This window comes from Megalops cyprinoides, chromosome 21 (genome assembly GCF_013368585.1).
Source record: "Megalops cyprinoides isolate fMegCyp1 chromosome 21, fMegCyp1.pri, whole genome shotgun sequence".
Lineage (NCBI taxonomy): Eukaryota > Metazoa > Chordata > Actinopteri > Elopiformes > Megalopidae > Megalops > Megalops cyprinoides.
The window spans coordinates 10400354-10415166 of NC_050603.1; the positions used below are offsets into that span (position 1 = coordinate 10400354).

The following is a 14813-nucleotide window of genomic DNA, read 5'->3' on the forward strand; positions in this document are numbered from 1 at the left end:
GGTTAATTGTAGCAAATGTATTCTAAGCAGCCAGCCCATGATCAACAGACCTGGACAGCGCATGTATAGGGTTGCCAGGTGTACGTTGTCCTGAAATAACCGAGTTGGCTTCTTTTGCTGATTCTACAGAATTCATCTCTAGCTTCATCTCATAGACTCCAACAAGCAGATCCCTGGAGTATTTGTTCTTAAACTTGTCTATACCTGTTAAAACAATGTCTAATATATTGGTAACTCCACTCACTTAGGCTTTCATTTTAATTGTCGTAGCAGTGCTGTGATACTGTTATTGGCATAATTTTCATTTTTTCTACAAGGACAATGTTCATAGTTTTTTTCAATTATTGTGCACACAACTGTAATAAAAACGGTACTTCTTTATGGCCTATATAAATTAATTGATTCTGTTTTCAGAGTCGGTCACTTAAAAACAGATACTTTTATAATAAAGGCTGTTAAATGTTGGCAGAGATTCATTGTTAACCTCACCAAAAAATCTCCAAAAGCGTGGTGGGTTATTAATATTCATTTATTGCGTGAGAAAGAATTATTCTCTTGAGATTACCATTCGGGATGGTTCTCACTGCAGGTTACAACTAATGACAACCTATTGCTGTTGCATTTAAACAGCATTGCCAATCCCGTGCTTTCAACTCTGCCGACGCTGACGCTGTGCAGCATATACAGAAGTGAAAGACTCAAGCACAATGGTACCTATAAGGTTCCTGAAGGCGCTCCAATTTATGTGAAACCCAATAAAATTCCCCTAAAAATGGGGAATTTCCCCCAATCTGGTAACACTGCGTGTGTTCATGCTCAACAATGAGCCCAAGGCTTTCAGTTCTGTTCATATGCTACTGTCAATCACTGAGCGCCAGACACGCCCACCATGACGTCGACATGAAATGTCCCAAAATTAGTGAGTGCAGCTACGAAACTGCTGTCGACAATTCTCTAGTTGGGGAGGCGGGTAGCCGTTTGAATTCTTGACTCTTGACAGAAGGACGAATATTTCGCTTTTAGGACTAACAAATCGGAAGTTGAGAGAGCGTTACAGCGGCCGTGGTCTGGATCGTGGTTTAATGCAACTTTTTAAAAAGTCATGTCAACGTAAATGTTTCAATTCATGGAAGATACAGCTAAATGACAGCGATCGTCCAGGCCTGCTTGCTAGCTAGCTAGCTTGTTAGCAGCAGACAAGCTAGCTAACAAGCTAGCTGGCTAAGTGCTTCGGGGTAATGCACAGTGTATCGCGGTTGATGGTGGCTTGCCGCAGGGTGTAAATCGCCCCAAAACTCGATGAGGTTCAGAAACACATTGGCAATTCTCCGCATTAAGCAGCTAATCTGAACATAACAATAGTTTCTTGTTGCGCTAGCGAGATAGAAAAACCAACAGGAAAAGTACCAAGCTAAGTTGTCCAGCTCTGCTCCCAAGTTATGATCCTACTTTGCAGAAGTTCATAAACCGCAATAAATCGGCCAAATAACGGATTTCATGCGTGCACATGTGCCTGTTTGGCTAGCTTGCTGTCGTTACCTCGCTCTCTAACTTAGAAGCCAGCCAGTTCCAGAGACCTGCGGAATACAGCGGACAGCAATAATGGAGGAAAACGATAACATGGACTATTTTTACCAGCAAGTTTTGCAAAAGGACGTGACCCGGCGGCTGCAGGTCGGCCAAGATCTCATTGACTACCTCAAAGATCCGCACCGATCGCCCGATGTGGAGCAGGACAGATCTCGTCTGGATAAAACTATAGATGAGCTAACGGGATGGGTGAATTCAAGCAATTACAAGGTAAACGCTCCCTTGGATACTGTGGTCGGCAGCCAACGTTAGCGAGCTGGTGGAATTTCAGCTTTGAATTTTAACTCCTGTTCATGTAAAGAGCACAGAGTGTTGTGTCTGAAACATCTTAGACTGTCAGTCAGATGTCTAGCTCAGCTCAGCTTGGATGCTAACGTGAAGATATATCTTATTTTCGGTTGTGCAAATGTGTCCGCGGTAATTTCAGCACAGTTCCTGAGGTCAAGCTAGCTAGCTCGCTAACGTTAGCTTGCTAGTTACCTACACGTCATTATGCCGGTCGTTGTGGGGGACCGGCAATAGTGCTTTAGCTGATCGTGTTAATCTTATTAAACATAGCCTGTAAAGTGAGGCAGTTCCTTATGATGTTTTTTTCTGCTTATTCTTTAACTGGTACAGTTTACCCACTTCGTTTTAATCAACTTCTTTCATTGTTTGCAAGCTAAATGAACCTAGCTAGCCACTGATAGCTAACTAGACCTAACGAAACAATGGGGTTGAGTAATGATACTGACGGTGCGTGTCAGCCCAGAATGCACATTTTGTATGGGCAACGTTAAAGTAATGTTAAAAATGAATTTACGTTTGTTACTTGACCATACCTTTAAACACAGTTAGCTAGGTGCTACGCGGTCGTTACAACGTCTGGAGGATGGGGGATGGGCTTCGTTATTGTTTCAGAGCTGCACCCCCTGCCTCCAGCCCCTCTGTGTTTGCGAAATACAAATAAGGATATAAATTTGACACTAGATGTGAAATGCACACACGTGGGTAAGGGAGATTGCAGTACTATGATAACTTTTTCCATAAGTGCCATGGCAGGTAAGTCATGTACATTCATGTTCACATGTGTGGTGGACTAACAGCCCTGTGTAAACAGTTTTTTTTTTTTGGATGAGCGGTTGCATTTACTGAGACTCCTGTGACGATTACTGAACTGTTCACGAAAACACTTTAATCAGATTAATAAATGCTATTTAATTCGTGTAAAGCGAAAAGCAGTGTTGCTTTCCACAAAAAGTAGTTTTTGCTACGTAACGCATCACATAACTTGCCGTGTATTTGTAGATATTTCAACGCCTCCATTGAAAAGTAGACTGAATAATTCACAAAGAATAAACTTGCAGTGGCTTGTAATACTTTGGTTAATCAATGTGCTAAACGAACTGGAAAGCTCTTTTTCATGAGCAAATTAACAGAACACTAGAAAATACAAGGTTTAACAGAAAGGGGAAAGTACTGCAGACAAAGGTTTTACTACACTTTAATGGAGTTAAATATTCTACCTTTTTAAAAAAACAGAATATGAGCTATTAAGTGAGTGACGAGACTGACCACATTGTACACTGCACAGTGCAACATATTTACTTAAAATTTTAATAAAAAATCAACATGATTCCATTTAGAAGAGAAACCTTAGGGTGTTGTAGTTCAGATTTGATTTACGTCTACATTTTTGATGTTAAAGAAATGTTAAAGATGAATGTTATGGTGGAACAAATACCCCAAAGTGCTCTTGCCAGAAGAAAACAAAATCTCAAAAAAAAAAATGCCTGTTCAACTTCTACAGAGTATATGACTGGTCTGTCAAAGTGCTTGTCACCTTATGATTATGTCAGTTAAAAAAGTGATCAGAAGTGGCTCTGGCACAGCTAGGAGTTTGAGGGAAAGAGGCAAGAGAGTGGATCCAAGGGTCTGAATGAAATGGGTCAGATGTGGCCATGGCAGGTGGACTGAGTTTGTAACCCGAGCTAATGTTATTGATGAGGAGGGATCTGATGCTGAGCACTGTAATGACCTCTATTTGCCTTGAAGGTGCAAGCTCTTTTTTGTACGTCTTTGGCTGTGGTGTAACGCAGAGATTAATTCGTGTGGTGTGTGTTGTTTCAGCTCCTGTTCTGCTGTGTCAGTTGGCACGGATGAATGCAGATATGCTCTGACATTTCACATGGTTGTGCGATTGGTGAAAGGGGTGTTTGTGGTCAAACACTGAAGAAGCACGGTTTGACCCAGTTGTGTCATGGGAAGGCTGGCTTACTAGCCATATGTTTTGGACTGTGTGCCTTTAGGGGGCAAAAAAGAGGTTAGCTCTTAGATGTAAGTTAACTGTATTCGCACAAAGGTAAGTCATAGTCATGTTTACCAGCTATGTGTCATATTGGATTTCAATAAATCCTATAAAAAGTGCAAACAAGGACAGAAGGCCCAGCCCCAGCACAGAGCTTTTATACTGAACCTGTTGGAAATAATTGCTGACTGATCATTAGCTAAGTGGTCTGTGTTTGCACTGAAGATCCGAACACGGTTATTTGGTGCTGTGAATAAGAACTGCTAAAATGCTTGAAACGTGTAACAAAAGAGGCATGACACTGTTAGAGAACTAACAAGTGAACCACGAAAGAGTCTTGGCTTGGTTTTGACCTGTTAAGTGCAGTAGTTAGCTAGATAATCATGGTGAACTCTACCAGGCTATTACTGAAGAGGTGGGTGTAACCAGCCTGAAACCAGGGCGTGAATAATTCTTGAATGATGAGCAATGCTGAGATTGTTTTAGTGCATTCTATCAAGTGTATGTGTATGCATTCAGTTTAGCCTTTCCAACTCCTTTCTCTGATAGAACTAAATTGTGAGCATGGCATCTTTGCTTGGATTTCTACAGAACATGGTACAATTTAAACCTGTCTGACAGGGTCTTTTTACAGGCAAAACACTGACAAAATGCTAAGGCAAAAAATCAGATTGTTGTAGTTGTGTGCCCATTGATATCTGTAATAAAGGAGTAAGTGTGAAGGCACTTGTGCCACATATGCAAGAAAAACAGACAAAATCTGTGACAAAACAGGGATTTCACAGTTGTTTTCACAGTTGTGGGTAATCATAAATGGAAAAACATGCATATTATGAAAGCTCTGTTAATTGGCACGCTTTGATTTAAAAAGAAGCTTAAAATATGTCTTTGCGTAGTCAACAGATTGTTACATGAGTTTCAGATTCATTTATCCAAACATTTTTCTTTTTGTTATATTAGAATGATTTAGCATTTTTGACCCCAGACAGGAAAAGTAGGTTCAATTGATTCACTGCTCCGGAGTCATAGTCTCCATCTGTGGGGGTGGGGGCTATAGTGCGTGGGTTGTTTGGTGATGCCTTGTGACACCATCCTGATGGCCACTTGTAGAGGGCTGTATGCTTGTTCTGCTCCTTGCTGTTCTCACTGTAAATCGGATGGGAATAAAGCTGATAAACCTCTTCCTCTGGAAGAGTGGAGAGATTGCATCCCTTCACAGTACAGGCACAGCTCTTTTGCCTCTTTATGGAAAAAGAGGATCGATATGCAGAGAAGTGATATCACCATTACGCATTCATTTCAAGCCATAAACCTCTCTCTCCCCCATTTCAGCAGTGCCGTGACTCCAACTGTGCTGTATCAATATTGAGAGGGAAGGAGGTAAATGTACACAGCGTGTGGTAGAAGTTGAAGCAAGATGTTGGGGTGAAGAGAACGTGGATCGATTTAGATTAGGCTCGTTTGCAGTCCCTGTCTTGAAAGCACTTTGACGGGTTTTGGGTGAGCATGCCGTGTTTACTATTGTCTGGCATCAGCTGCCTCTACCTGGCTGCTGTTTTTGCTGTATTTACAGTTCTTCTCAGGTGTAGCTCAGTCCTGGTCAGTAATGATCTCAACAGCATGGTCTCTGACTTGATGCTCAACGTGACTAAACTGAGCCGAAGACCTTGGCCGTTTTGTGTTTTTGTGCTTACTCTGAATGAGGATTTGGGAAGCTTTTGGTTCACGATTCCCAGAAATTCTTTGCATTTTTAAGCATTTCTCAGAAGCATCTACCACAGTGTAGAAAGGACTGAAAGATACTGTTACCTCATACTGGTGTTTTTTTTTCTGGTCATGACTACTTGAGAATGTAGAGATTCTTAATAGTCGCATACAGTAGATGTTCCAATGGAAGGATTTATTCTCTGTTAATTTGGCAGTACAAATGAACCAAATCCATTTTCTCATTTGAGGGAGGGGAGGACCTACTGAGTGGAACAGGGGTGTGATTCCACACAGAGACTTGGCGTCTGGATACTCAAAAAGTTATTTTTTGGTCCACCATCCAGGCTGCTAGATGAAAACATTTAACAAGATAAAGTTATGGCTAAAGCTGACAGCTAAACCACAATAATTATGCAACTACTAGTAGCTAGCTAGTTATCTAGCCAGACAGTCATCATCATATTTCGGAAAGAATCGACAAAGTTAGAATCAAAAAATTATTGGCACAGCTACTCAAAAATTGGTGAGCGGTCTCTTCTTTTTGCCTGTGGTCTGTTCTTTTCGGAATTTTTAAGTCATCTGCTAACTCAGTGTAGTGAGTGTCCACATTTTAAGTCGATAGTTGAGCTTGCTGTCAAAATACGTGATGAGACAGACATGGTACAGACAATGGTAACCTCCTCCCAGACCAAAACTGGCTGTTAAATTAAGAGGAATCTTCCTGTGGTAGAAGAATTTGCATCACACTGTGAAACATAGCTTGTGATTGGACAAGCAGAGATTGACAGAACCATATATGAATAACACACATTTTCATAATGGAAAATAAGAGGGGCACTGACGTGCAGTTAAAAAAAAAAAAAAACCCACAATATGAACCACGCGCATGTATTTGGGCATCTTCCATTTTATAAGGGTTCTTTCACTAACAGTCAGTTCTGAGCATTTTTATCTCTGTTCAAAAAGAGTGGCTAGTGACCCTTCAACTTTAACTCAACTTTAGCTGAAAAGAAAATCTACGCACTTATGCAAGCTGGGGCTGTTGATATCAGACCCTGCAAGGAAATTCTTACTTAGGACATGGAACTTTCTGGGAATTGCCCAGACAAGCAAAGGCTGATTGTGCAGATTACGGTTACCAACCATGTATGCTGTTGGCTTTCTGGCCCTCACCTGAGGCTCAGCTTTTGTGCCTGTTTACATATTAAGCTTAAAATATGCGCCAAGCCAGCTGGAGCAGAAGTTATGAATGCTTTTATTCTGTATGTGCATGGACCTGATTACCAATACGTGTTTCACAGAATCATGGCTACAGTTGTAACTGTAATCGTTTTGTCTGCTCGTGAATAGACGACCTGTAAGGTGACCTGTATCCCATAAAATGGGAGCTTAAAGAACAGGGAAAAGATTTGGCCAATAGTCTGCTTTTGCTATGTTTGATTCCTACAGTTTTGCTTGTTTAAACTATTCTAGCTCATCCACTTCCAGCTATGTAGTGATGACAGAGCATGGGAGTTGGAAGTAAAGGTCATAAAAAGTCTGTTAATTTAAGGCTTAAATATTTTATAATCCATAATTATTTTCTTGTATTCAGTCAGTCTACCCTGACTTAGGTGTCCGTGTTACCAGGGGAACATATGCACCAGTATTAGGGGATTCAGGAGAATTTAAAGTTATATTTGCGTAAGAAACACATATTTTCTGATATCCAAATCAGCAGATGCCCCTGGGCAGATACATTGTACGTTTACATTTATTCATTTGGCAGGCGCTTTTATCCAAGGTGACTTACAAGTCAGGCAGAGTACAATGCAAGCAAAAAGCCATATAAAGGAATCAATAAGGAATCAATATCAGTTATCAGTATTGGCCCTGAAGATGTCCATCTGCGCACCACTTTCATGGCTCAGTTGCTGACAGTGTCAGGATGGGGGTATTTCTTAACTAGTGCCAGATTTCATTAGCCAGTTAAACCCGGACTCTGGACCACCTTGGCTCCCTAGGGTTTCTTGCTTCGGGTTATGGTTCTTGTTTCACATACCCCTGCAGTGCAGACTAAACAGGACGTGATGTGATGTGGGAATATGTGGGCTGTGTTTCTTAAGATGCTGCGTGTATGCCAGAATAACTACAGGGTGGTTCTGTTTTGTAGGTGCGCTGTTGTTTTTAAGTACGCCTGATCTTCATAAACACGCCTCGCGTCTGATACTGAGCTGACCGCAGGTGCTGTTAAACCCTTGAGATTGCTGATGCATGCTTTTTGTCTAAAACGCGGGAGACAGGCTTTTATGAAATATTCCATTGCTGGTGGAAATGCTGTCCTTGGCTGTCCTTTTCAGTGTAAGCTCTGCAGACACTCTGCAGACTCCTTTTACCAAAGTCCTCCTCTACAGTTAAGGTTTGACTGAGAAATTGTGATAATCCACACAAAGCTCTTTGTGATGTGCGGAGCGGTCTTGCGGAACACCAAAAGATTATTCACATGTCTCCATTATATAAATAAAAATGTGAGTTATTGTTCTGGCATGTACTTGAGATATCATTATTGAAGAGTTGAAATGGGTTTCTTGTGTCTCAGCACATATGGGGCAATTTAAATCCTGTATTATAGGTGTGCACACACACAGGAAACAGGTTTCGCAGTTATTAGATACCGAGTTTGATTCATTTATTAGTGCCCTTCGTATACCCTGAGGTAGTGCAGAATTTCATCTGCTGAAAAAATCAGAAGCTTGCAGAGAGCAGTAACATACAGGAAAAATGAGTGCATATTTAATGCATCTGAATACATTAAACGGGAACTTTCACTTGCCTGTGGTTAGGAGAAAATTGAGAAGCTCCCTGCTGCCTGCTGCTCCAAGATGAATGGAGTCTTCTGTGTTCCATAGATTGGGCCTATATTTTGTGAAGGTTTCGGGCTGTGCAGCAAAGCCCTGCGGGCCTGCAGGCACTGCAGTGGGGTCTCACCCCCCCCCTGCCAGTTCCTGTGTGTCTGTTAATGTGACACTGATCCTGGATCAGCGCATCCAACCCCAGTCCTTACCTCAACTGTTCTGCTTTTAAAACTATTTTTACAGAAGTTGAAAATAATTGTTTAAAATGCGCACAGTGATGTTTTAAAAAATGCTTGAACCGAACTGGAATCAGCGCTCGGGGGCAAAGTCTGCGGGTATGGGTAGCGCTCAGCAGGCTGCTAATCAGATCAGATTTCTCCTCTTGGCGCGGGTCGCGCCGAGCAGTTTTTAAATGCCTTCACCAGCCCTCACAGCCGCAACACTTAGACTTCTTTTATATAGAGCTCAGAAAGAGCCAAGCTGCCTCTGAAAGGCACCCTGCCACCCGCGCCCGCAGGCTCTTCACTGAGGATTAATCTCCTCTGAACGGCCTGTCCTGCCCGCGCGCATAGCCCAGGACTGTGGCCGCGGCTGCTCCTCTGCACTGCCCCTCTCTCCGGCGTGTCCGGCTGCAGGTTGGAGCTGGAGCTTGTGTCATATGTAGCGCTAATTACATTACGTTACATTACATGTTGCTCATTCATCTTGAATGGATACACTTATGTTCTGTTGTGCTGGAAGATCCTCTGGGTAAGAGCATGTAATGTAATCAGTATTATTGTCATTTAGCAGATGCTCTTCTCTAGAGCGACTTGCATCGGTTGCAGTTGTACATTTTACATGTTACCCATTTATACAGCTGGATATTTACTGAGGCAATTTTGGGTTAAGTACCTTGCCCAAGTATACAGCAGCAGTGCCCCCAGCAGGGAATCGAACCAGCAACCTTTCAGTTACAAGCCCTGCTCGTTACCACTATGCTACACTGCTGCCCTGTTAATGACAGGCTGTTGCTTATGCCATTTTTGTAAACTTTATAGCTGTATTTAGAGTATTTCCAGAGCATGTGAGAGGGAAAAGGAAGTCCGGTTTGGGTAAAGATCATGGGGTTTTGGTTTGGTCTGAACGCACTGTTTTGGTGTTTTGTTGAGCCTTTAGCCTGTGGCTTGAGGTGTACAGCAAGACCTCCACCCGCAGGCTCCAGCTGTACCCCGCGCTCCACCTCCTTTCCTGACCCCATCCCACCACATCAGCCCAGTTTGTCTCTGAGGCGGGGACACGGCCCATCCAGAGGCCTTTTGGAAACCAGACGAGGGAACGCCGACCAGGGGACATCCGCCAGGGGGGACGTTCGTTTTCCTCGGCTTTGGCAGTCGGACGTTTGGGGTTGCTGTGGCGCTCCCTCTCCTCCCAGCGCCCTTGTGCGCACACAGGATGCTGCTGGGAGGGGCGCTTCTGCAGCGGTCATAAATATTGCATCTTACTTACGCTGAGGCCCTTTTAATGTTTCAGTGGAAAGGAGCTCGTCTCGGGTCTTTAAGTGTTCCTGCCTGCTGTTCCAGGCAGTTCCTCTTAGCACCGCCGGAGTTAGTTCCTGTTTTCAGTTCTCCTCAGCCCCCCTTTTTATCTCGCTTAACTCTGGTGATCTTTCAGCTCAGTTCCAGTGCAGTCTGGTTCCATCACAGTGTGCTCCTTGGGACTGCTTACTTCATCTTAAACTGAGTTACGCTGCGTCACACCCTGGCTTTACAACTTAACATACAAAACAAGCTTTTGCATGCACATGCAGAATAATGAATTATGCTCCTGCTCAGGGACAGCAAGGTTGTTCATTTTGCTCTGAAGGTCAAGATTGTGATTTTGGAAGCGCTGTAACAAATCTCTGCCTCGGGACGCCGGTGCAGCTATTCCCAGGCTACAGCGGATGCCGTTACCCGTATTTTCCGCAGACAGAATCAATTGTTCGTCTGACTAGCGGGTTATCAGGGGGCGTTTGGGCCGCTCTGTGAGAGACACGCTCGCTGGCCTTGTATTTTCCTGCTTCCCGTCGTCTGTGCCGGCGGTGGTGTAGCGGTTCTGCCTCGCGGACCTTTAGGGGAGGCAGAGGAGGCGCTGTGCCGCGCTCCCTGCGCATATGGCCCCCCGCTCCCGCCCGCTCCGCCGGCCCCCGCGTTCGGGTGAGCGGTAACTGAACCGGGTCCAGGTTCCAGGTGGAAGGCCCAGATGGCACCAGGGTCCGCGGGTTCTCTGCAGTCTGGCGCTGGCGTGGCTGTGCGGACAGGCACTGCGGTTAGGTGCAAGCCTCCTGCTCACGTGCTGAAGGGATGGGAGCAAGAGTGCGCTCAGTTATGCCTGTTTGTCTGTGTGTCCCTGCATGCACGTGTGTGTGTCTGTGTCTCTGTATCTGTATCTGTGTCTGTGTCTGCGTGTCTGTCTCTCTGCCTGCCTGCCTGCCTGCCTGCCTGAGAGTCTGTCTGCCTGTGGCTGTGTGTCTGTGTGTAGCAGTGCTGAGTGTTGAGCTGTGTTTAGGCTCTTGTTTTCTGCAAGTGAGCGCACCCTGGTTTTGCTCGCAGTGACTCCCAGCTCTGAGACTGAGGAAGAGGAAAGCAGGAAAGGTGTGCAGCTGCTTCAGCACGACCAAAGCGTAGCCTCTAAAAGCATCCGCGGACGCTCCCGGGCCTCAGTCCAGCTCATCTGAATGCTCATCTAATAAGCACCAGACCCCCCCTCTCTGCTGACATTCACAGATAAGTACAGCAGTAGGTCATCATCACAGGCTTAACAACCCCAACTCCCCCCCTAGCATAGTGGTAAGGAGTAGGACTCGTAACCGAAAGGTGGCCGGTTCAGTTCCCCGCTGAGGTACCGCTGCTGTACCCTTGGGAAAGGTTCTGAAGCCACAGTTGCCTCAGTAAATATCCAGCTGTATGAATTGATAACATTTGTAAGTCACTCTGGATAAGAGCATTTAATAAATACTGATAATGTAATGTAATGTAAAGAACAGTCAGGTGCAGTGCGCTGTCATGACTGGGCCTACACAGGGACCTGACGCAGGGGGAGACGGTGAGGAGAGGCAGGTGGATGAAGGGGGTCTGCTGTCCTTGGCAGGGAAGGCGGCGTCCTCCTTAGTGTGTTACTGCAGTAATGAGTAATGTTACTGCAGGAGCTTGACAGGAGCGCTGCACGCGGAAGGGACAGCTCTCTGCTGCAGCCAGGAGGGGGGTGGAGGGAGTAAGCACCGGGAGATGCTCGGGGACCAGTCTTTGGGAGGAGAAACGCCAGGGCCAGATAAAATAACCTTGTCATTCATTTTCAGATTTCTTTAGTCCTGATTTGGGATTTTAAAGTTGTAATTTTTCCTGATTTTCAGATTTGAAATGCGCTTAGTCATAGTGCTTTCAGGTAAAAACGGTTGCAAGTGCAGCCAATGGTTGCTGGTCTGGTTCCCTTGACCAAGGGACTTGACCTGAAATGCCTCTGTAAATGCAGTAAATACCTGTATAAATGGATAATATGTAAAAAAAAAATGTAAGTTATGTCAGTCACTATGAATAAGGGCATCTGCTAAGCAAAAATGCAATAATCTAATTACCAGTAATTTAGCTTTGAGTGGTGCAGGGTTATGATGGAAAATCCCGCTGAAGTATTCAAGAGAGAAAGTGAGCCTCTTCAACAGCTTTGCTTTAAAACGAAGGATGCAATCTATAAAATCATATTTTCACAGATCTTCATTGACACACTGCTATCTTTGGAAATTCATTATGTGCACATTTATATTCATGGATGTCTGCTATAACAATACACAGTTTATTGCTAACTGATTTTGTCACAGTGGCCGGGGTTGCAAAATTCCATTTTAAAGTGTGAAATCCACGGTGCCGCCTGTGTTCTCCTCAGCACTGATTCCATCAGTCCCGGAGAGAGATGGAGGCTTTGAGAGAGAGAGGTGGGGTGGGGGTGGGGGTGCGGGGGTGCGGTGGGGGCACCCTGAGACAGTGAGACAGTGAGGGGAAAGGAAGGACACGGGGCGGGGCTGGAGCAGGGAGACAGAGAGGCAGAGGCCCGCGGTAAACTGAGGGAGTTTAGCTCGCGCTGCTGCTCGTCTCTTCCTCTGAGGAAGAGGGCCGAGGGCAGGGGCCCACGCGAGCGTGAACAACACCCAACCTGTGGGACAGCTCCCTGCGCCGTGCCTTTTCACGCCCCCCCCCCGAGCACAGCTGAATTTTTCATGGGGAGGAGGCACGCCAGCTTCGCCTCAGTTTGGTGCATCAGGCCCTCCATAGAGTCATAACCAAAAGATGAGTGGAGAGTGCAGCTTGGCTCAGGTAAGACAGAGAGGGAACAGAGCAAAAGAAAAAAGCCTTTTGTCACACTGGACTTGCAGCACGTTTTGCTGCAGACGTGGGGCCGCACTCAGACAGAACCAGATCACACTGTGTTTGTCATGGCTCACAGCCTTACTTTTGTCGGGCAGAACCATTTTGGACGCTCTATTTCTGTTCCGGATGTGTCCGCTCGCTTCGGAGGCTTAATGACCCTTTATCAGCGTGGAGCTGGAGTCGGGCCGGCCATCGTTATCCCGGCTCAGGGTGGTTTTTCATCCTCTTTTTTTCGTCTTGCTGACCCATGATTCCTGCTGCTGGCCTACTTGCAAGTCAGCTGTGTGGAGAGAGTGCAGGCTGCCCGACTCTGTTGGTGACTGCGCTGAAAAGCGCTGTGCTGGCAGTTGGTGTTTGGTAATCTGCATGCAAAACAAAGTGGCAAGGCTGACATTTCAGTTGTTTTCTGGAGTTAACTGAACTGCCGACCCAGAAGGACTTACTGTCCTGGTATTAGGGCGTTGTAAAGACTGCTGGTGAGGTGATAGGGCCTTTAGTTGTAACAAAAATTGAAGTGTTTTTTCACCTGTTGATTAGAGCTGTGTATTAGCATACCCCTCATGATATGATAAATATCATGATAAAAGCTGTACCTTATACTAGCTATGCCAATACCATAACAAGTATCACAATACCAAAAATAGCTGTACCAGCACCTGCAGTTTATGATATTTACTTTACCCTACAAGGAATAAACACATAAATGTATATGTGCGTAGGTTTGACTGTCTAGGATACGTTTTCCACTTGTAAGTTCTCGTAGAGGTAGTGATTGCTTAACAGTGTGTTCTTTAATCAAAAAATATAAGTATATATATAAGTAAACAAAGTATAAATTTTGGATTCAGCTGGTTAAATGGGTAACTGTGAGCATGCCCATTTATGTTAAAAAGGGTAGGCAGGGGTCACTGAAAATGACACTGCTGTACCATAGAAAATCATGACGCAGCACATTTTTGATTAATTGCCTCAGCCTGAGCAAAATATTTTCTTGAGGTGCCTGTATTACGCTCGTATGTTAGGTTCTGGTTGTAGTTGGTTGTATTTGGATGACTAAATGTACCTCTCTCCTGTATAGACTGCTGTCTGTTATCCAGTCAATTGCAGCAGCAGTAGTACCTCTCCATGCAGCTGTATTCATCCAGGCAAAATTAGACAAAGAGTGCTTTTCATCTTAGACTAACACCACTTAATGCGGTCGCCATTAGCAATGAAGGGCTTATTCCTTAATGCTTAAAGTGTGGGAGACTCCTCTCTTTGTTTCAGTGGAACTTAGAAAGGGATGTTTTTTTCTCTTTAAAAAGATATGTCTGTTCAGGGAAAACATAGAAACTCGCTCGCCTTTGTTTGGTTTACTAAAATTGGTAATGCATGTGGAGAGCGTCCTCTTCTCATTGGTGACCCGATATTTTACGGAATGTCTCTGGAATGCTGAGTTTCATCTCACGCTGCCAAAAGCAGCCGGTGAGACTGGAGCCTGCCAGGATCTTGCCTTGTTCTTTTATTTCTTTGTTGGGTTTTTCTTTTTCTCCTTACTTGTGGTAGTCTCCCACACTAGAGGCACTTTTCAGTATTGTCTGCAATGAGAGAGCAATCAGAAAGATTCAGTGGACTTATTGGGGAGGTATTTGTTTGTCAGAAATGTATTCCTTCGTGAAGAGAACTCAGGGGAGAGCAGCTGTAGGCTTATCAGCAAAGTTTAAGCAAGGTGTAACATTTACCACGAACAATACATGGGCCTGGTTAGAGACATCTGGACCAGGTACAGTTTCCAGTGATGAGGGATGAAAAAAGTACACAATGGTCCCACCCTATGTGAGCACGGCTGATGTGACCTCTGACCTCTGCTTGTGTCACTTGTTGGTCCATCCTTTCTCTGCGCACAATTTATTTGGAAGAATAAAAATTCTCATTCATATGGCTCTGTTATGGGCCCTCTTGTCGGACAGTGTAAGTAAACTAGTGAAGAAACGCCCCCTCCCTGGCACTGATGATTTGCTTCTCCAAAGCCCC

The 14813-nt window shown here is 44.6% G+C and overlaps 1 protein-coding gene across 7 annotated transcripts in view; it reads left to right on the forward strand.

The window, feature by feature from the left end:
* Nucleotides 1-953: 953 nt before the first annotated feature.
* Nucleotides 954-14813, forward strand: part of clasp2 (cytoplasmic linker associated protein 2) — an 83886-nt gene continuing 70026 nt past the window's right edge. For all 7 annotated transcript variants that reach the window (XM_036515729.1, XM_036515730.1, XM_036515732.1 and 4 more), the window contains exon 1: nt 954-1800. In XM_036515729.1, the coding sequence (XP_036371622.1) occupies nt 1603-1800 (198 nt within the window). In that variant the 5' untranslated portion in view covers nt 954-1602. The remainder of the gene's footprint in view (nt 1801-14813) is intronic.